Raw genomic sequence first — 20,245 nt, 5'->3', positions numbered from 1 at the left:
TAGAGCAAATCTGCCCTGGTTTCACAGGGTAATGCAATCTTTTAAAGTAAAATTGTTGCCCATTATTACCTTAGAATGGTTCCTAATCTAAGCTTTTTGCCTTGAAAGTGTTATGATAATCTAGCTGAAGATATTTTAAAATCTCTGATTTTAGACTGCTTGGTTCAATGTTCCTCATTTTCATGGAGCAAATGCAAATATAACATATTCAAGAAGGAGAAGGAGTAAATACATAAGAGAATGTGGCATGAAAGGAAGGTCTGTTTGCCCCTTTTCACTGAAATTTGGGAACCAGAGCCATTGATTGGAAAGGACGGGGGAATAGCCAAGTAGTTGTTGCCAGTAAAAATGCCGAGCCAAAGACTCACCAATAGGTAATTAAAAGAACAGGGAGACTCATAATGTGCACAGAAGTTTTGCTGTGGCTGCCAGCTCCAGCTCTTCTCTCCTCATCCCAGCTCTTACTCAGATCACCATCACACACCATGTCCTTTGATTACTGGGGCAGGTAACAGCCTTCCTGCTGAATTGAGTTTGATACAATTCCAGCAGGGAAAAGTACTACAGTCCAGTGGCTGAACAAGGAGAAATCTACAAAAGTCGTTTTGTTTAAAATGGGTCCAGGCATTTTGAGGACACTTTTATTGGATAAAGTTGGTGTCTGATATAGAACTTATTCTTGGACAGGAAAGAGTAGAAATTAGGAGAAGATACTGCTTTGCCAGCCAACTTTCAGAGTATCAAGGGAAAGCTAGTCAGTATTTATATGGATAAAACTTGTTGACTAAGGTGCTTATAAACATGACCCAAGTAAGGGTTTGATATTAACTGTTTCCTCCACGAAGTACTGTTTCATGCCTCCCACTCAGTCACCCTAGTGAAAACCACCCAAAAGGCTCATTGGGACCATTGATGTCAAAGTCTGTTCTTGTGCTCATTTGACAGATATTGTTGAGTGTCAGTAGATGAGTGTGTCCTGTGGGTTAGGCAGCACATGGCTGAACACTTAACCTAGTGCCTTCTGCATTGGAGGAACTCAGTTAATACTAGCTTAAAGAATGATTGCTGTTCAGGGAATGTACCCACTGTTTAAAAGCATGCAATATCGGAATTCCAGTTGTGCTGTTAACAGAATTCGAATTTGAATAGATACATCATATTAACTAGCCCACCCCTTTCCTGAATAGACTTCCCGGGATTTGCAGATCACGAGGTCAGGAGATCGAGACCATCCTGGCTAACACGGTGAAATCCCGTCTCTACTAAAAAATACAAAAAACTAGCCGGGCGAGGTGGCAGGCGCCTGTAGTCCCAGCTACTCAGGAGGCTGAGGCAGGAGAATGGCGTAAACCCGGGAGGCGGAGCTTGCAGTGAGCTGGGATCCGGCCACTGCACTCCAGCTTGGGCGACAGAGCGAGACTCCGTCTCAAAAACAAAAAAAGAAGAAAACATCTTTTTGAAAAAAAAAAAAATGTATTTTCTTTGTAATTTGGTATTTCCAGCCCAAACTAATGGGACTTACTCTTTGATAAGATGCTAATTGTATAGGATTAAAAACTGCCTATGAAATATTCAATGCCTGCAGAAAATACTTAGTAAATATTTCTTAATTGACCAGATAATTTAGATTATATACCTAGCCAATTTAGTTAATATAGGATCAGAAATTCTGTCCATATCTCTGAGCCCTTATCTTCACAATTTTAGTCCTTTATTATTTAGATTTAACTTTTCCAAAGCCTGGATGCTGTGGACCAGAACTGAGTCTCCATTTCTTACTGCCCTGTGGAGTCTTGAGTCTAATTATATGTCATGAAATGCCCTGGCCTTGCATATTTTTCTCACTTCTTGATAATAGAATCATAAATTGTTCTGATCTTGTTATCAAGGTCTGGGAGACAAGTCTCCACATCTTTTCATTTAATCTTTATTAAACCTATTTTTCCTTTTTTTTAAAAAAATGAGAACTACTTTTTGAACTTGATTATATGAGGCTTGCCTGTCTACACTGGCACAATCAATTTAATCAGAAATACAATTAAATTTGTTCTTTGCATCATAGAAACAATTCATCTGATAATCATTGTGAATTTTTACTAAATTGATCAGCTATTATGTTGTTTAGATGAAGTCTGAGGGTCACCACATCTTTTACTGTGATTGAATACAGTACTCTACCTGCAATATGAGGATCAAATACAGCATACCTAATTATTTGCTATTTGATACCTTTAGGATGTTAATAATTAGTTTGTTGCCCCATCTCCATCTTTCCATTTGTCCATCTTTAGAACTGTCTGGATTTCTAATACATTAATTAAAGGTTTCCAAGTGGAGTCTGGTTAAATTTATTTTTCTTTCTGAATTTAACCTGTCTCTCTTGTCTGATAAGTGTTTATTTTCTTCCTCAATTGAAAGGAAGAAAAATGCTTCATATTTTTATGCAGTATATGGTTTGTGTGTCTGCAGATCATTGATAAAATATTTTTTAACTAATTAGTTTGTTTTTAAATTGAGTTAACATTTTAAAAAGCAAAGTTATAGTGAACAGGATTTCAAATGCATTTGATGAAAGAATGAATTGATTGTGCCAGTGTAGACAGTCAAGAATTCTATACTGAATTAGATTTTCCATTGGTAGCCATCTGAGAAGAAACTGTTTGAGAGTTCATTTGGGGGTCATATAAAACAACTTGGTTTCTCAGCAAATGCGTTCTGTTATTAGCTGCAGTGATGCTACATATTTATATTGTGCTGGACATTTCCTTCCAGGGAACATTGAAAAAAGAAAAAAACTGATTCCTACTTTGCTTGGGTTTAATTAGATCCAAAGTCTTAATGTAGCCAAGTCAAAGTTGTTACTCTAAGACTGGTCTTTCCTCCACAACTGTAGCAACACATGAACACTGGAGACCTTCGGCAGGTTCCCTGACTTTTCTCCCTCGCTATTCTCATCTGTAAAATGGTGACGATGATGATAATGGTAGCTAACACAGATCTGCTTATGTGCCCAATCCTGTTGCCAGCGCTTTAGATATATATTGGTTTATATATGCGGTACCATTGTGAAGATTAAAAGAGTGCACCTGGAAAACATGCCTAAAGTTAACAAAACATTATAGTGGACTGTATTACGCATTTCTGCAGAAAGCTGTGGGTTCCCAAATGTACATGCTCTGTCTCTGTGGGTTCCAACTACTCCTGTTTATTGCTCATAGTTCCCTTCTTTTGGAGAGGTATAGTTGTGGTGTTTGGTTTACAATGGAAGAAAGACTGAGGGGAAAAATATGTGGTTGAGGTCTTCTCTTGTTGTAGAATAGAGTCAGAATTTGGAAAGAAGGCCTGAGCTTCCACTGCTACCTTTTTCATATTAAACTACCGATGATTCTTTTTCTAGGGAACTTAAGCCTCTAGTTTGGCATTCTTTTTGCAGATATTTTCACAACTCTTGAAGCCTGTGTTTCTTTGGTGACAACTAGCCCTGAAACACATCTGTTTGGGTTGGGAGCGCCTCCCTTCAGTCTTCTCTGCCTCACATGGTACTGCCTGACCGAATCCCTCATCAGAGAGAAGCCCTCTACTTAATCAGACTTGGCTCCACCCGGAGGGGTTGAAAACCCAGGTGATGTGCAGGGGCATATCCATTCTATTCCTCTTGTACTTTTAGTTTTCTGACAGTTTTCTTGGAAGCCTCTTAGTGGCCTCTTTTTGTCCTGAGCATTTAAATAGCATGTTGATACAGATCTGGATATATTTTTTCTTCTTTAAAAAAAAGTCAGAATTCTTACCAGATAAGAATTCTGTACCCTGTGATTTACACCAATTTTAATTACATTCTTCTGCAATAGAAACCACTTTCCCTCCAAATTTAGTGATCTGTTATGATGCTATTTGCTATTGAAGAGATACCAGTTTTTAAATGACCAGGACAGTGCGAGACAAGCACTGAACTGTGAAATAACTTTAGTTAAATACTGAAGGGTTTGCAGTTACCAGTAGAAAAGGGTACATTGATGGAAAGAGTGAATAATTTCTTTTGGAATGAGCACTTCGGGAGAAAATGCAGACTTTCTGGAAAGCTCTGTCTTGCACATGTCAACAAGAGGAATGCTTTGAAATATCTTCAGAGTCTTCAAAGCAACTAGCTATCTCATCCACCCAGACCAAGAAAAATCCAAAGTCCTACGTCTAAATAAATACTTACCAGCCCTTAACTGAAGGCTTTGACAAAAGAAATCGTATTTTTGAATAATTATTCTTTCATGTTGTTGGGGGAAAATTTTCATGAGATTTTAATGGATAGCACAGTAATTTTTGGACAGAAGGAAAGAAAAAATAGCATTCTTGCAGACTAGAAATTTAACTTCATATAGTTATTTGAAGGTGAAACTCGGCATAGCATACTTAAAATTATTCAAACCAGCTAATAAAAGCAAGTCTAGATGTTTCCTATTAACCTTGGAATGTGCTTGGAAAAAGCACTGCTACTCCAGATGTCTAGTATTAGAAAGCATATCAACAGCTTTTACTCTCAATTGTGGTGAATAATACCGTTCTAAAATTCACAAGTGCAGTTTGGTGTGTTGGGACATAATATAGAATTAGTATTCAAGTTTTTTCTTTTTTAATTCTTAATGTATCTTAAAAGTAGGAGAAACATCACAAGATGTCATAGTCCTAATTTCTTGGTTACAAATTAAAACTAATTTATATCATGGAATAAGGTGGTCCAGACTTAGAACTCAAGATGTGTTAAGTAAATATTTATTCTGGTTCCACTCCAGGGAGGTAAAAGATTTTATTAACATATTTCTTGAATTAACATATTTCTTGAGGTCACGGGGGCAAAGAAAAGCTTATGCTGTGCTTAAATGCCTGAGGGGCCTTTTTGCTGCAAGCTAACAAAGGCTGATTTTTTTTCTTTGCTAAAGAGAGGAACTATCTTGTATTGTGGCCTTTGTTTTCTTATTGTTCACTCACAACTGCGTAATCTCAAACCAAGTTTTAAAAAGGTTGCTTTTTTTTTTTTCACATTGTTTGGAAAGACGCTTCTTAGATATTACAAGATTTGTATCCAAGCTTTATTCTTTTACTTTTTCTCCTGGTTTACTTTGGGCTGTTACCAGCCATTTGCACTTTGTTTTCTCTTCATTGCTGAAAAGAAAAAGTGCCCATTAAAAGTCAAGATTTGAAGTGCTGAACTTAATTCCTTGAGTCCAGTCCACAGTTTGGCTCTGATTACTGTACCAGGCTGACCTCCAGTCCAAGGGAGGGTGCCTTGGCAGAAATCTGAGAATTCCTCGATCAGTGACTCCCTTTTTTGGATTTATGGAGTCTTTAGGTGGATTGCTGTGTGCTAAATGTGCTCTTATTGGAAAGGAATGGGGCTGGAATGAGAGGAACACGATGTTGCACAACATAAATGTTTGCAGCTGACCTCCGTGTTCACTATGCTTGAATTAGCTGGCCGTTGCTGCACCTGGCCTTGAACCATGTACCCTCAAAGCCCAGAAAACTCACATAATGAACGGTTTTAAGTAGTGGTGAAAAAGAAAAGTCGGGTAATTCTGTTCACCTTTGTGGCTGGCTCCTGACTTGATTTTTTGCCCCCCTTGAAAGTCTTTGCTGCTATTCTTAGAAATAAAATTTTAAAAGACTCAGCAGCCAAACAAGCAGAATATTACATTGTGGAACAGAGTGACTGTGAAACTCTTTGTGCTGACGATTAATTTCACATGTAAACACTTTCATTTTGTTGCCAGCAAGGAGATTTCCTTTTCCCTTCTCTGCCTAAAGTCTAGAAATAAAATTCCACAGCTGTCAGGTTCCCACATATTCATCAGTGGCCTCTCAAGATGGCTTCACAATGAGCAGAGTGAATTTAGAGGATTCCACTATTAAAGTCTGCAAAGCTTGTTTCAGAAACCCCAACTCACAAAATCAAGAATCGTAAATCTTTTGCCTTCCTGACGTGTAATGTTGGACAGTAACATAATCTGTGGCATAATATTAATAAAACATGAACATTTTCTGTGCCCGTAGTGGGAATATGCACCCGAAGCAAAGCTAATGCCATTGGGTTTAACCAATTAGTGAGCCATCATTGTCTTCCTTATTGAAACATGTTGCCTCCCCCAACCTCTATTTGTGCGTGTTAAGGACTTACCAGGCAATGAAACTCAAGGAGTGGCAGCAGGAGCCACAAAGGCCTGCCTTTCCTTTCTAGCAGGAGGGCATTTATGACTATAGAGTGCAGTAGTTGGGTGTTCATAATGCATACTCTGTAATTACCCATTGTTACCACAGCCAGCTCCAGTGTATGTGTGTGTGTGTGTTTCAATTAGGTCAGTGCATGTTTCATTTAGCTCCCAAGCCAGAATACTTGCCAACCTAAGCCCCAACACTTTTATTCTGCTTTCCAGAATGTGCAGAGGTTACATACATCATTTGAAGGGCCCAGTGTTCTACAGGTTTATCTTTTTGTCTTCCAGTGGCAACGTGTTTTCCCCGCTGTGTGCTGCTTCTCCAAGCAGCATTCACAAGGTTAGGCAGATTTCTAAGACTACATCTCTAGAGAGACAGCACAGTGCATCATCTTTTGGCACCATCTAATCTTTGATGTAATGTTGTTCAGAGAAAATGATCCTTGTAGCTCATTTATGGTTTCAGTTTACATCTGGCCCTCTCATATGACCAGTAACACCTGGGAGCAGAGTGGCTTTTGAGGGAGATTCTTTATAGCACCACTTCAAAGGGTTTTTGCAGAAAGGAAGTGTATGTATATGCACATGAATTCTCCTTGAATTACAGTACTAGGTTTCACAACCTCCTGGCCAATTAGGCAGAATAAAACATGTACACATACAGACACATACTATTTAATTGGCAGAAAGATTATGAAATATACCCCTTTGCTGCAGAAAGGATTGATTATGCAGGTTGGACTCCTGCTGCCCTAGTTGGCTTTCCTAATTGCAGGAGATAGATACCCATCCTGTTAAGTTATAAAGGACCCATGTGTGCATTCTTTAACCCTATAGGACCCCATCAGGGATAAAGAATAATATTACAGCTATGGTCCTTAACAGCCAAACCATGCAACATACTTTCATGGCAGACTTCTGAAAATGTATGTTAACTAATGAAGTAAGCAGCATTTATGTGTGTGGTGTATTTAGCCTCTGCAAAAAGATATAACCCTGCCTTTAAGTATCATTCTCATAGAAAAGTCTCCCCCAAAGAAATATTGATAAAGACAGTAAATGAACAGAGGAAAATACAAACTTAGAAATAGGTAATAAGTAGATATGATTCAAATTTTACCTGCAGTGTAGTAGAAGTGATAGGAAACATTTCAGAGAACTTTTAGATTGATTCTGTATGTGGACCATGCCATTGAAAAATGGCATAGCAGATTTTGAAATGAAAAGCTTAAAAAATGTTTGAAAAATAATTTAAGCAATAATCTAGTTTGCTATTTTTTAGGACCTTGGAGGACTGGTCTCTGAATTTTCCTACATTTCATTTTTCTAATTTGGAGCACTAGTTGTCAGCTATTAATAATAGTTTATACTAAGCAATAATTACTGGTAAGCTAATTACTTTATAGCCTTTAAAAAATGCAGTTATTTTTCATGATGCACTGTCCAAAGAGTAAAACAAGCCTCGAAAGAAGGAAGGGAGGAAGGAAGGAAATGAGGGACAAAACCCTGAGTATTTTATTTGCAATTTGTATGCTGTGATAGAATATTGTAACTTACCTATCAGTACATTTAAGAGAATCAGTAAGAAATAGCACATTTAATATTTAAATATATAGTGGGTTTAAGTATATTAATTATACTCGAAAGCATAAAATTGGTTTTTTCTAAGAATTGCTCAAGGATGTCTAAATACATGTCATGATTAGTGTATTTTAAACCACTGTGGTTCTTTATGACGTTCTGTTGTTTTTCAACCTAATTGTCAGTGAGATAAATATAGCATTACAGAAAAAGATGCATTAACCAATATATTCAGTGACAAGTATAAACACTCAAAACTTTCCCAGAATTCAAACAAAACCGTTGCATATTCTCCAAATTAAAGTAACAAAATTTTCCTTCCCCCTGCCTTTTTTTTTTTAACTAGCATTTTGTTTTCTCAACTGTTGAAGGTATGATTTGCTTTTCTGATTTTCTAATTGACTTCTGGAAGAATAGTATTCTAGAGGGTTTTGAGGATTTTATTTGGGCAAAAACAATTGTTTATTGTATACATTGAAAAACCGGTTTTAAAAGAAGACATACTTTTTGTGAAGATTAATGCAAACTTTGGTTTGTTTAATAAAACAACAGTTTGGAGGTATTCCCATACCCAGAACGCTTAAATTTTCGAGATGCAAACCACCGAAACAACAATAGAGAATTCAATGAAGTGTCAAAAAGAAAGTTAATTGGTCTTCATGAAAAACACAAACTTGAATTCAGACAATGAATGAATGGAATGCAGTATCAGCCACGTGCCCATGTTTGGAGTGTCAGTTGATGAGCACCAAGAAGAATGGGCAGCTTTACAGTTCAGCAAGCACAGATGGACTCTAGAAAGATGGATCAGCTTAGCAGTTTTCTGATCCTCATATTATCAGCACTCAAAAGCTTCAGTCATAGGGTCATTGTCAGTTCCTAATATTCTGAACTAGTTAAGAAACTCATGGGTTCATGTGGGTCTTGTTACTGCTGTGGCCCCTGGGAGCTGCAGGGAGATCTCCTGGCCACAGGGCCACCTGCCTGCATGGAGCTCATTATGCACTTATCCCTCACCCTTCTATCTTCCTTGGCTGATTCTGACAGCCATCAAATGCCCTCCCAGATGCACTCACTGCCACCCCCATTTCCTTTGTTGACAGCACTACTGGATATTACGCTAAATGTTGGTTTTGTTTGTTGTTTAGTCTGTTGATACATGTTCCAGCAGCTATTACATTTGACATAACCTATATATTTATTTTTGTTGTTGTCGCCCTTAAAAAGCACATTGTGTTTAGTTTGTGAGGGCTGCCATAACAAAGTGCCACAGACTGGGCAGCTTAAACAACCGAAATTTATTTTCTAACAGTCTGGAGGCTCCAAGTCTGAGATCAAGATGTTGGCAGAGTTGGTTTCTTCTGAGGCCTCCCTCCTTGGCTTGTAGATGGCTGTCTTTTTCCCTGTGTCTTCATATGGTCTTTCCTGTGTGCCTGTGTCCTAATCTCTTCTTAGAACAACATGCATGGGTCACTTCAGATTAGGGCCCACCCTGATGTCCTCATTTTAACTTAATTGCCTCTGTAAAGATCCTGTTTCCAAATACAATCACATTCTGAGGTACTGGTGGTTAGGACTTCCCCATATGAATTTTGAGGTGATACAAGGCAGCCCATAACACACATTTTTAAAAGTAGATTTTTGTGGATTGATCACCCCTGCTGTACCTTCCCTACCCCCAGACTTGAGCATCTAGAAGGCAGGAAGTCTATTTCTCTTGCAATCCCCAGAACCTAACAGTGTCCAGCACTTTGCAGCTATTTCATGAACTGTTGCTGCATACATGCACAAAGGTTGGTAAGAGACATGAAGTTGAAGAGTGGCACTATTTCTGACTGCCAGAAGTAGAACCTGGTGAGTAGACTAGAACATGTTCCGAGAAGAAGCGGCAGAGAAAATACAGTACATTTAAACCGAGACAGCTTTTGACAGAAAGACAAATGATTGTTGCTTTGGACACCCATTCTCCACATCTAGCTCTGGGAAAGGAATGAAAGTTGAGGCCCTTGCGGAATACCAAAGGTCAGGTCTGAATCATTTGAGAGCAAAGGTAATTAATGATTGTCAATCGATCTTTCCTCTTAAGCTCTTTAGAGTCTGAAAATACTGCAGGTATAAGAAAGAACAATGTTGTAATGCAGATAGATCGTATTTGTTTCCAGTAATTTACCACTGTTTCTTAAAACTAGCTGTGCTTTAAAAAAATGAAAAGTTTAAATATCTCCTTTAGATACTTTGTCTAGGGATATGCTGAGTTCTTAGACACCAGCCAAGCAGGTTTTAAGAGTGTAACTGAGACTCCTCTGTCCCTGCCATTTTTGGCTTAAGGTTCTGACTTTGAAGCAGATTGGAAGACTACCACAAGGCCAAAGTAACGTTCATTTTTCTAAAAGTATACAATGATTATGATTCAAATACTAAAAATGCCTAATAGTAAAAAAAATGCCTTCGTCAATGTAACAAATATGAAGTGAGCGATAAAGTTTCCTTAGTCATGTGTGTTTTGCTGTTGGATATTCATGTTCCCAAGTTCTTTGGCAAAAGTTTTTGGCTTTTTTTTTTTTCTTTAAGCAAATGGACAGTTCTTGGAACAACAGATTGTTAAAATAGGTGTAATAATTTCTGAAAGGCAAGCTATTTTTCCCCTACAAATTAGACTTGGGTGCTTTTAGTATTGATGCTTAGAAGTTAAATGTTAAAGCAGTGTCATTTCGTTAAAATGCAATACCCCAGAAAAGCACAAGAACACAGGAATGACAATACTTACCTGACCTTGCTTTTCATTGCTTCCTGTGCCTACAAAGTTCTTATATGTACTTTTATCAAGATTTTTGGTTTCCAGTGTAACTTAATTTCTCACGAATATTTTAAGACTGTACTTAAAATATGATTTTTAAAGTGGCAATATAGAAATGTAATCACTTTATATCCATTTATATGAAGTGAATTTAACAGTAGATTCAAACTTAGGGTCCCCTCAAGTTAAGCTGAAACTGGGCTTTTGTGTGCTGTAACTTTGTTATAAGTCTTGAAAAAAGCTTGTGTATTTGAGATTATTTTGTTTTCTTCACCCATTCCTGGATAAAGGAAATGTCAGAAGTGGCTGCTTGTCCCAAACAAGGCAGATGGTGGAATACTTTCTGAAGGAGCTGGGCAGAGGAGAGGAAATATGTGGAAAAGTAAGGTGGTTGGGGTAGGGGGAACCACGTGGCTCAGAAAGCTAGACCCAGTCCAAAAAGAAAATAGTTCCAGCTCTTGCAGAATGAGCTCTCTTTAAGACCCAAACGTGGGTGGCGGCTGTGGACTGGTGTAATTTTGAGGGAGTGGTGGTAGGCGATTTGCATTCTGGGATAATGTGAGGGCAGCAGGATAGTGGAAGGAACTGAAGTTTAGAATCTGGAAACCTAGTGTGAGTTTCAGTCCTACCCGACACTGCCTGTGTGACTTTGGGCAAATCGTTGACCTTTTTGAGTTTCAATGTCTTCATTTGTTTAATGATAAGACCAATATTATAGGCTTATCATCAGGACAAATTAAGTAATGTATGCAAAATTGGTTTGTAAGCTAGGATGTGCTCTAAATGTCACTGGTGTAGATCAAAGATAGTTACTGTTCAATTATTCCGAAGAGTGAACACTGTTAACCATCCATATTTCCTACCCTAGATCTCCTGACAAAATGGATTGATTGGGGTATACCAAGTATTACAGTCAACTCAATGATTAGGTTACCTCAATTAGGGCTTCCAAACCAAAATCTAAACAGACATCTAAGTCTGTTTGTTAATCTGTTAATGAGGTGTGACTCTTAATTGTTGTTTATTAAATGTGAAGCTTATTTATTGCAGAATGTGGAGAATCAGATCTGGAGGGAATCTTACCTAATTTCACTCTGCTTTCAATCAGGACTGTATTAAATGTGAATTAGCTCTGACAGATGGTTGCTGGATTCTGTTTCTAAATTTTTTAAAGAAGATTTCACAGTTTTTCTCTAATTTCTTTTAGTAATTTAACAATTCTTATGCTGAGTTCTTCCTTAGAGCTGACCCAAATCTTAGTTGTAATTTTAAGTCCTTTCCCCCCTCCTCTCATTACTGAAGATGGAGAACAGCTGGTCGGCAACCTTATGCTAATCATCCTTTGTATATTTAAAGAAGAGTTACTCAGTTCCACTCCCTCGCTCCACCCCCTCCCACCACCAAATTCATCAACTAGTATTCTCTGAATCATTCATGGTGATGACACCTATCTCCCGCCCCTCCCTCAGACACTTGGCTGTTTCAGGCAGCTGGGCAGAATGTGTTGTCACTGGCCACATGGACTTGGAGAGAATCTGGGCTGCTGCTTTCTTTCCTCTTTTATTTTGTTCATAATCTTTGGCCTTCTAATAAATGATCAGAATAACCCTTAACAGTGTTTGATGGAGTTTTGCAAGGATACTTATCATAGAATCCTTTGAAAGTTAGACCTCCCTGGTGACTTAGTGCACTCAGCCAGACATACCATTAAGCTGCTACTTTGCCTGCTAAAAATAACATTGATTGATATCTCTGATTTATTGGACTTAATCTTGGCAGACATTAAGCTGAAACTCTCCTGAGTGTAGTGTATGTTCAGAAGCACACTAAGAGTTTGAAAGAGTTAATGGTTTCCCCAGTGCTCTAAGTTGCAGTTGGGAATAAGTGACCATTGAGGAGAATTGAGCTCATTAAGGTTATCCCATGTAGTTTCAGAGTAGATCCTGTTTTTAATCTGAATGTGTGTGCTTTTGTGTCTCTATAGGTTTATTACCCAGAACGCTTTGTCTGGGTCAGTCAAGAACCATTTCCAAACAAGAACATGGAGGGAAGGCTTCCTAAGGTAAGATCCCTAGATGCCATTTTGTTAACACTATTTTCAATATTGAAACAATTGTTTTAAAATATCAGAGCCTTTTCATTTTAATACCCATTATAGGCTGCTATAAGAATCCATCAATCTGATACTATGATGACCTTGGAAATAATGTACTTTTAAAAAATATCATAAAGTCCTCTGACTTAAAGTTCACATTATCTTCCTTTCTTCATAAATAAAAAATTTTCATTTAAAACATGGAATTAGTTTGTCAAATGTACAATTTACAAGTTTTAAATCTGTTCCATTCCTGGTTAGACAAACTCAAATACAATGATCAAACTAAAAGATTTCTTAAAAGTGTAAGATGATGACATAATTGCCTGCTAATGAAGTCTGAAGGTCTGATAAGATTATCCATGAAGCAAAAGGGAAGACCAAAAAACTGTTACATGTCTTTCTTCTAATTTTTAAGCCTAAAAGCCATTTTTTATAAACATAGTTTCATTGTTCTGACATCTTAGGTATGGCAGTTCTCTGCCTCAAAATTTGTAAAATTTATATTTTAGATTTTAGCATAATTTCTGAAACAAACAACAACTACTTACCAGTTTTTACTGTAGATACTGAACTTTGCCTCTTAGGGTAAATACTTATTTGACCTCAAGCAGGAAGAGTGTACTTTTTAATGACTTACTGATTTTGCAGTTAATAAAGAAAAACAGAATCCACTGAAAATAACATTTCTATTTGAAAGTTTCATAAGTGTAATTGATAATGGTGAGGCCTCCCCCAGCTATTACTGGTATTTCAATGTTTAAGAAATTATTTTATTTACACTCAATAGTCTCAACAATTCCCTATCTTATACTGGCAGGCAGAAACTGAAGAGGTTATATCAACTGGCAGTTTGCACTGAAAGAAAACAATCTTAAATCACTTTTAATCTTGCAGAGCATTTTTGAAGGTCAAGGTTGAAATCACTGGCAGAAAAGTAGGTGAACAAAATGGTTTGGCCCTGCCTGAACTAGACTTGCACTGATTTGTAGAGCTGGAGTGGAAGAGAGCTAAAATAGTAGCGCTTTCCTTAAAACACACCCACACCCCACCACCTCACCAACAGCACACCAGCGGCAGCAGCAGTATAACCGAAGACATTCATCACTGTGCCAGATCAGGGCATAATTCTCTTAAGGCAGCTAGGGCAAGATGTGAAAACAAAGCAAAGTATAGCCTTCGCATTAATTCTTGCCTCATTCAGGCATCCAAAGGTCCTCTCTTTGATACTGGTGACATAAACCAGAGGGGCAAGACTAGGCACAGTTCCTTGATGAGCTCAGTGGTGCCTCCCCCTACTCTTAGAAAGCCAGCCCTGGTGTGCTAGGTCTTGTCTTCCACAAAGACGTGCTCCCAGGGGTGGGCACAGTGGATCATGGTATTCAGGTCTTCCGCTATCTTCTCTAAATATGTGAATAATATTTTAAGCATAGTGTATTTGTTCTTTTTCCAGAAGTTCCCTTCTGGAAAAGCATATCTTTGCATAATTGTAGGAAAAATAATCTTGACTTACTTGGACCAAAGCACATTATTAACTGGGGATTAATTTCCTAGTAGTCATCCGTCGGGAGGGCTGATCCACCCCGAGGCACATTAACTGGCATGACTTCCAGGACGGCGGGGCTGTGGGAGCCACTGGACACATCTGCCCCCCAACCCCTAGCCTCTTGAATTACTCAAGTCCCTCAGTTCTGTTGGCACAAATATGTGCTGGATGATAGAACAACTGTTTTTTCCATGGATGGACTTTTTTTGTGGCTTAAATTCTTATCAGGCCTGACTTCTGGATCTGGAGAAAGAAGACTTCTTTGTGTCCCATCTTCAAAATGCCTCCTCCACTTGTTGCAGAAGCCTAAAATTCCTTTAGTGGGGGCAGAAAGCCTATTATTATTATTATTTGTAAATAGTGGGAGGGTGTGTGGATTGAAATCAGTTGGGGGAAGAGGATTGAAATCTAGTAAATCCAGGACTCTATAGGGAGGATGCATAGAACTCTGTCTCCTCAGGAGCACCTCTCCCCACGGGCATGTTGGGCTCTGGGCCCTCAGGTTGCTGCAGTAGCACACCTCCCTGTGGGCCCTACTACCATGGTCTCGTCAGGGTCCAGTCTGTACACCTCCCTGTGGGCCCTACTGCCATTGCCTCGTCAGGGTCCAGTCTGTATGCCTGTCTTCCACACAGCAAGTTAATGAAGGGTGAGATGGGCAGGGACTGTTTTTGTTTCTGTTTCAATCTCTAAGCTTAAAATCGAATAGAGTACTCCAGCCATAGTAGGCACTCAGAACGTGAAAGTGAACAAAGAAATGTTTATTATCTGGCACCTTGAAACAGAAAAAATAGTAAAAAATGATAAATTCAAATCTGAAATAATCTTCACTTTCTTTTTTTCTGGAAGTGCCTCTTCCCAAATCCCTTGTTCTTCCTTTTGTTTTGTTGTGTATGTTTCATGGAGGTAGAAGATTAGTACCAAGACTAAGATTTAAATAGAGAGATACACTAACGTTCTGTGTATTCACTTTTGAACAGAGTAAGTCTGAACAGGAGCAGTTTTAAGGCAAGCTGTGTGAAGAGTATAATTGTTGAGTTAACATTTATCAACTTTTGGTTTTCCTTCTTTTCTTGCCTGTGACAATTAACAGCCATTGAACTCTTCATTTGTCCAAAACCTATGTTTGTCCTATCCTGAACCATGGTAACTGTTTGACTGTGGGGTGAGATGGGGTTGGGCTGGCAGCATTATTTTAAAGACACTGGTATTACAGTGGATTTCCTTTTTTTTAAATTTTGGGATTGTGTACCAAGATTCCAAGATTGAAATTATTTTCAGAAATGCAAGTAACTACCCAATATTATGCTTTTGGAAATTGAATCTAGACTCCTAAGGGTGTGTGAATGGTGAATTATATTTTTATTTAATTTTCTGGTTTGGTCCCATTGGTATTTAATGATACCAAAACAACCTCTAAAATCACAACCTAAGATTGGAGTATTAAAGTACATAATGGTTATATATGTCCAAAAACTGTTGTATGCTCTCAAAGTCTGAGACTTTTAAGCAAAAAATTGAGGCATACCAGATGTTTAAATATGGAAAATTATACAGTAAGTAAGACTTTTTAAAGTTGAATTATCTGTTGCATTTAGTTCACCCCTGGGTTGCTGAAAATATTTATTCAATTTCAAGTTGTTTGGAAGTTACTGGCTTCTGAATTCTTAAAAAGAAATTTAAATGTGTTAATTTATAGGTCACAAAGTAAGATGATCACTCTAATCCAAGTACTTTACATCTAGTCAAATTGGCTTATTAAAACTGTCTTGTTAGAATATGTGACTTGAGCAGAAAAAAAAAAACAAAAAAAGAAAACCCACACGTCTTTTAAAACCACAAAGGATATTTTTTTTCCAAGAAAATGTCAGCAATTAAAACTCCAGAGTTCAGCTAAAAGAGAGACTATTGTCAAATATTCACTATGTTCATACCTGTACAGGGCATAAAATCCATCTGTTGTAAATTAATACCTTTATTATGCATCATGTGGGCAGGTGGGCCTCACTGTGCTGTGATTCTGCTGTCTGGTTGTGATGGAGAGCTCCTCTCCACTGTTGGTGCTGCAGCAGTGTATCCGGGAAGCCACATGGCGGCAGATCAGCAGTCACACTGAGATTGAGTTATTCTAGTCAGAAACACAAAAACCTTACTCATCAGGATTGTGAGGAGAGACTTAGAATAGCCCCAGTCAGTTCTGGCCTTGGTTTCCCACTAGCCTCCTCTCTCCGGGCACCCTCACATTATTTCTCTCCCAGACACTTCCCATCTTTGGTACCCACTTCTGGTATGTACCGATTGCATGTAGAATAAGCCATACATAGATAAGATTTATGCAAGTTGGATATGTTTTTAAATATTTTTATTACATATTCAAAAATAGATTATTACTCTTCTTCATCACACCCTCTGGACTCTTTTTTTTTTTTTTTAATTATCGACTGACCCTCCTGTGAGTATCTATCACCCAGTCTAAGGTTGGGCCCCATCTGATACTAGTAGAAACTGTCCCAAGAAACCTGACACTGGACAATGCTGCCTCACACATGGCTGGCACCACCATGACAGAAGCACTTCATTCTACTGAAGCAAAGGTGGCCAGTGTTTAATTACTTTATTTCCTCACAGACCTAATATTTACATTCAGGTGAACTGTGTTTAATATGTAATCTGTTTTGCAAAACAGCAAGAGTTCAAGGGTAAAATGTGGGCTGGGCAGGAAAAGCAAAATTTTAAAAAATGGTTTCAGAAGCATGACTAATTTTGTCTTTTATGTGTGTGTGTCTGTGTGTGGGTCTGCCTGCTTTGCAGGGAAGACTTCCTGTCCCAAAGGAAGTGAACCGCAAGAAGAACGATGAGACAAACGCTGCCTCCCTGACTCCACTGGGCAGCAGTGAACTCCGCTCCCCAAGAATCAGTTACCTCCACTTTTTTTAATCGTAACACCTCCATTTGTATTACATATGGTGTATGGGTATTGATGAGGTCATGGTATCATATATGGGATTTTTTTCTGTGTAAATCATCAAGTATAAGAAGAAACTATGGGACTCTGAGCCTTGCTTTAGAGAATTTACAGTGGACAAATAGGTATCATCAAACCAGTTTTTAATCATTCTGACTCAAGTGAAAACGCTCAGAATTTCACACTGTGAATCCACGTTTACAACCCTTACAGGTGGGCCTTCAGGCCTGGTTCGCTACAACAATGTCTTCCACAACTCAAACTCCCACCGCGCTCACACAACCGGTCCACTCCTGCCTTTTCACTCACACAGCTCCCGACTGCTTCTTGCAGAGGCTGAGAGTCCCCCCTTTTTTTTCATTTAGATGTAACAAACCTAGTAGTTTATGTTCATCAATTGTCTGTATATCTCTATATTTTATCCATGTACTCTTTTGATGTATAGAAGTAGTTTGAAACTCATTGTTTCCTTGTGGTAAGTGACCGAGATGCTGCCACAGGACCTGAGACACTGATGAATGGTGCTATTTTGGACTTTCAACATGCTCCTTGGCGAGGTAGCTCTGATGGAGTTATTTTTTATTTCCATGTTCTAAGAAGGTGTTGGTACTCTGTTTCCCTGAATGTTGTTCTCTAGACTGGATTGACTTGTATTCCTTGTGTCTTCAGTGTGGCTTTCTTCCTCAGTGTTGTAGGTTGAGCGAATGCTACCAGAGTGTGAGAGACAACTGTCTCGTTGACTGGCACTCACGGACATGCAGTCACGGTAGCGGGAGCAATCACAAAACTGTAATTTACTTACCAAATCTCTTCCTTTCCGTAGCCTCGCCTGCCTGACTTAGAGAAAGAAAAGCAATAATTTTACAGGCATTTTGAGGTGTCTCTTTGGGTTCTTTCTGTTTGAAAGGATACTTGTGGAAAAAAAGAGCAAAACCTTTTTAAATAAATTCCCCCTGAAAAAAAACCCCAAAACACTGGCATCTGAGTAGGAATATGAAAATGACACCTTTTCCAAATATTAAATTGGAAAGCAATGTCTTTACAAAATCATAATGCTTTTTTAAAAGGCAGAGCACTCTTTTTTTGGCAATTTTGATAAGCAAGGTGTAGATTTACATTTTTGTCCTTGCTCCCAACGAAATGGATAAACAAAAATAAAATACCATCTACTCATGGAATGTTGTTGTGTTAGCCAGTCTGAAAGCCCACCTTAATTTTTATATAACTGTCTTTTAGCTCTTCTTTTGACAGGGCAGGCCTTGTTCTGAACTGTTTCGCTTCTGACTGTTAAACACCGATGACGCATGCACTGCACTTCTTCGTTTTCTTCTTGCTCCCCCATTGGCCTGAGTTTCTTGTGCATTCCTCCTCTCCCTCCTTCGTTAGAATAGGTATATCAGCTGTGTAAATAGAGCAAGAAAACAGTATTCTGCATCTGTGGCATTTATGTAGAGTTGCAGTTGTGTACTGCTGAAAATGCAGGCTTTTGTAACAATGTGATCTTTACTGATGCACTCATGACAAGTACCCAATGTATTTTAGCTATTTTAGTAGTATTTGTTCAATAAATATGCAAGCTGTAAGGTAATTGTCTGATTTGGCTCATCATTGAAGAGGCCTAGTTTTGAATGCCTTCTCTGGTTCTTGATAATTCGTGTGTTCCCAGAGTCCCAGAAGTCAGTCAGGCCAGCAAACCCAAGGGCAAATATCAAAAGAGAGAGAATCAGCTCTGCCTTTCATGCGTTTTCCCTTTTGAGGATTTTATGAGATTAGGGGCTAGGCAGTGGCTCATTAAGATGGTATTTGCAGAGCTGCCTCTGGACACAAAGGAGAATTAGACCAAGATCCTTTTATTTCTACACTTTTTCTCCCTTCCAAGGCATTCCCATACACTTCAGAACTTACTCTTTCTCACTCCTTGCCATTAAGACCCACTGTGTGGTATTCTTTATCCCTGCCAAAAGAGATCTGACCTCACTTCTTCATGGACTGTTTGCACTTTTCCTCAGACAAAAAGCTTAAACTTGTAAGAGGATAAAAATTTGAGACAGAATTTAAAGGCATTAAGACTTAATTCATGTGTACCCAGATACCTGGAACCTACCAGATGATAAGGTGATGGTGAGCAGAGCCTTCTAGAGGTCTCATGTGACCCTGAAACCTGGCAGTTCAGGGGATTCATGCACTCTCTGTGCATGAGAAATGTCTTCTGGTTTCTCCTCATCCATTCTGGGAGTGAAACTTTTTAACTTGGCTTGTACACAAGTTGCTTATTTGGCTGGTTGGGTTCAGATGACATTGGAGTTTCACCTCAACAGAGACTAAGGAACAGACCTCTGAGATAAAAGCAGAGAGAGAAAAAACAGCCAAAGGGAACATTTCCCCTGCAGTGGGAACTCAGCCTCTGGAGAGTGGGCATCAGATTCTCTCTGAGAAATCTTGGGTCTTAATACGTGTGTTATGTCAGGAAGGACTTTTACATTAGGGGGTTACTGAGCTTAATTTGAAATTAATGCACATCTCAGATTTTGGTTAAGTTTCCTATTTACCCTCAACTTTTATTAAGAGAAAGGAGCCTTAGGGCAGAGCCAAATTCTAGCTGCTTACCAGATCGTTAAAGTTTGTTCATTCTGAAGGAAAATTCTTAAAAATGACATACCACCACCATTTTGAGTATTCACCTCTGGATATAATAAGGGAAGTTCTCCTTCAATTTAATTACCTTTCTTTTTAAAAAATTTTTTATTAAAAAAAAAAAAAAAACATCATCTGAAGACTCACGTGGGGCTGGAGAATCTGCTCCCAATACAGGTTAGTCCATGGCTGCTGGCAGGATGCCTCAGTTCTTCCACTCATGAGCTTCTCCCTAGTGCTGCTTGAGTGTCCGCATAACTTCTGGCTTCCTGAAGAGCAAGTAATTCAAGAGAAAGCTGAGAGCAAGCTAAAATGCTATGACCTATTCTCAGAAGTCACCATCATCTGTCATATTCTGTTCATTAGAAGCAAGTCGCTAAGTATAGCCCACACTCAAGGATGAAGGAAATTAGTTTCTACCTCC

The 20,245-nt window shown here is 38.6% G+C and overlaps 1 protein-coding gene and 1 long non-coding RNA gene across 8 annotated transcripts in view; one reads left to right on the top strand and one right to left on the bottom strand.

Moving 5' to 3' along the window:
• NREP (neuronal regeneration related protein) overlaps positions 1–18,775 on the top strand; it is a 236,410-nt gene extending 217,635 nt beyond the window's left edge. For 6 of the 7 annotated variants that reach the window (XM_073994036.1, XM_073994035.1, XM_073994040.1 and 3 more), the window contains 2 exons: positions 12,566–12,643; positions 17,034–18,775. In XM_073994036.1, the coding sequence (XP_073850137.1) occupies positions 12,566–12,643; positions 17,034–17,159 (204 nt within the window). In that variant the 3' untranslated portion in view covers positions 17,160–18,775. Of the gene's footprint in view, positions 1–3,634; positions 10,964–12,565; positions 12,644–17,033 lie in introns of those variants that run through there. The other variant, XM_073994033.1, reaches the window with a different exon arrangement.
• The window catches only part of LOC141407052 (uncharacterized), a 59,706-nt gene continuing 57,419 nt past the window's right edge, over positions 17,959–20,245 (bottom strand). Inside the window, exon 2 of the long non-coding RNA XR_012414005.1 lies at positions 17,959–20,090. This is a non-coding gene — a long non-coding RNA (uncharacterized lncRNA). The remainder of the gene's footprint in view (positions 20,091–20,245) is intronic.

The sequence above is a fragment of the Macaca fascicularis genome, chromosome 6, assembly GCF_037993035.2.
Source record: "Macaca fascicularis isolate 582-1 chromosome 6, T2T-MFA8v1.1".
Classification (NCBI taxonomy): domain Eukaryota; kingdom Metazoa; phylum Chordata; class Mammalia; order Primates; family Cercopithecidae; genus Macaca; species Macaca fascicularis.
The sequence above is the reverse complement of the archived record's forward strand: the minus strand, read 5'-3'. Positions and strand labels throughout refer to the sequence as shown.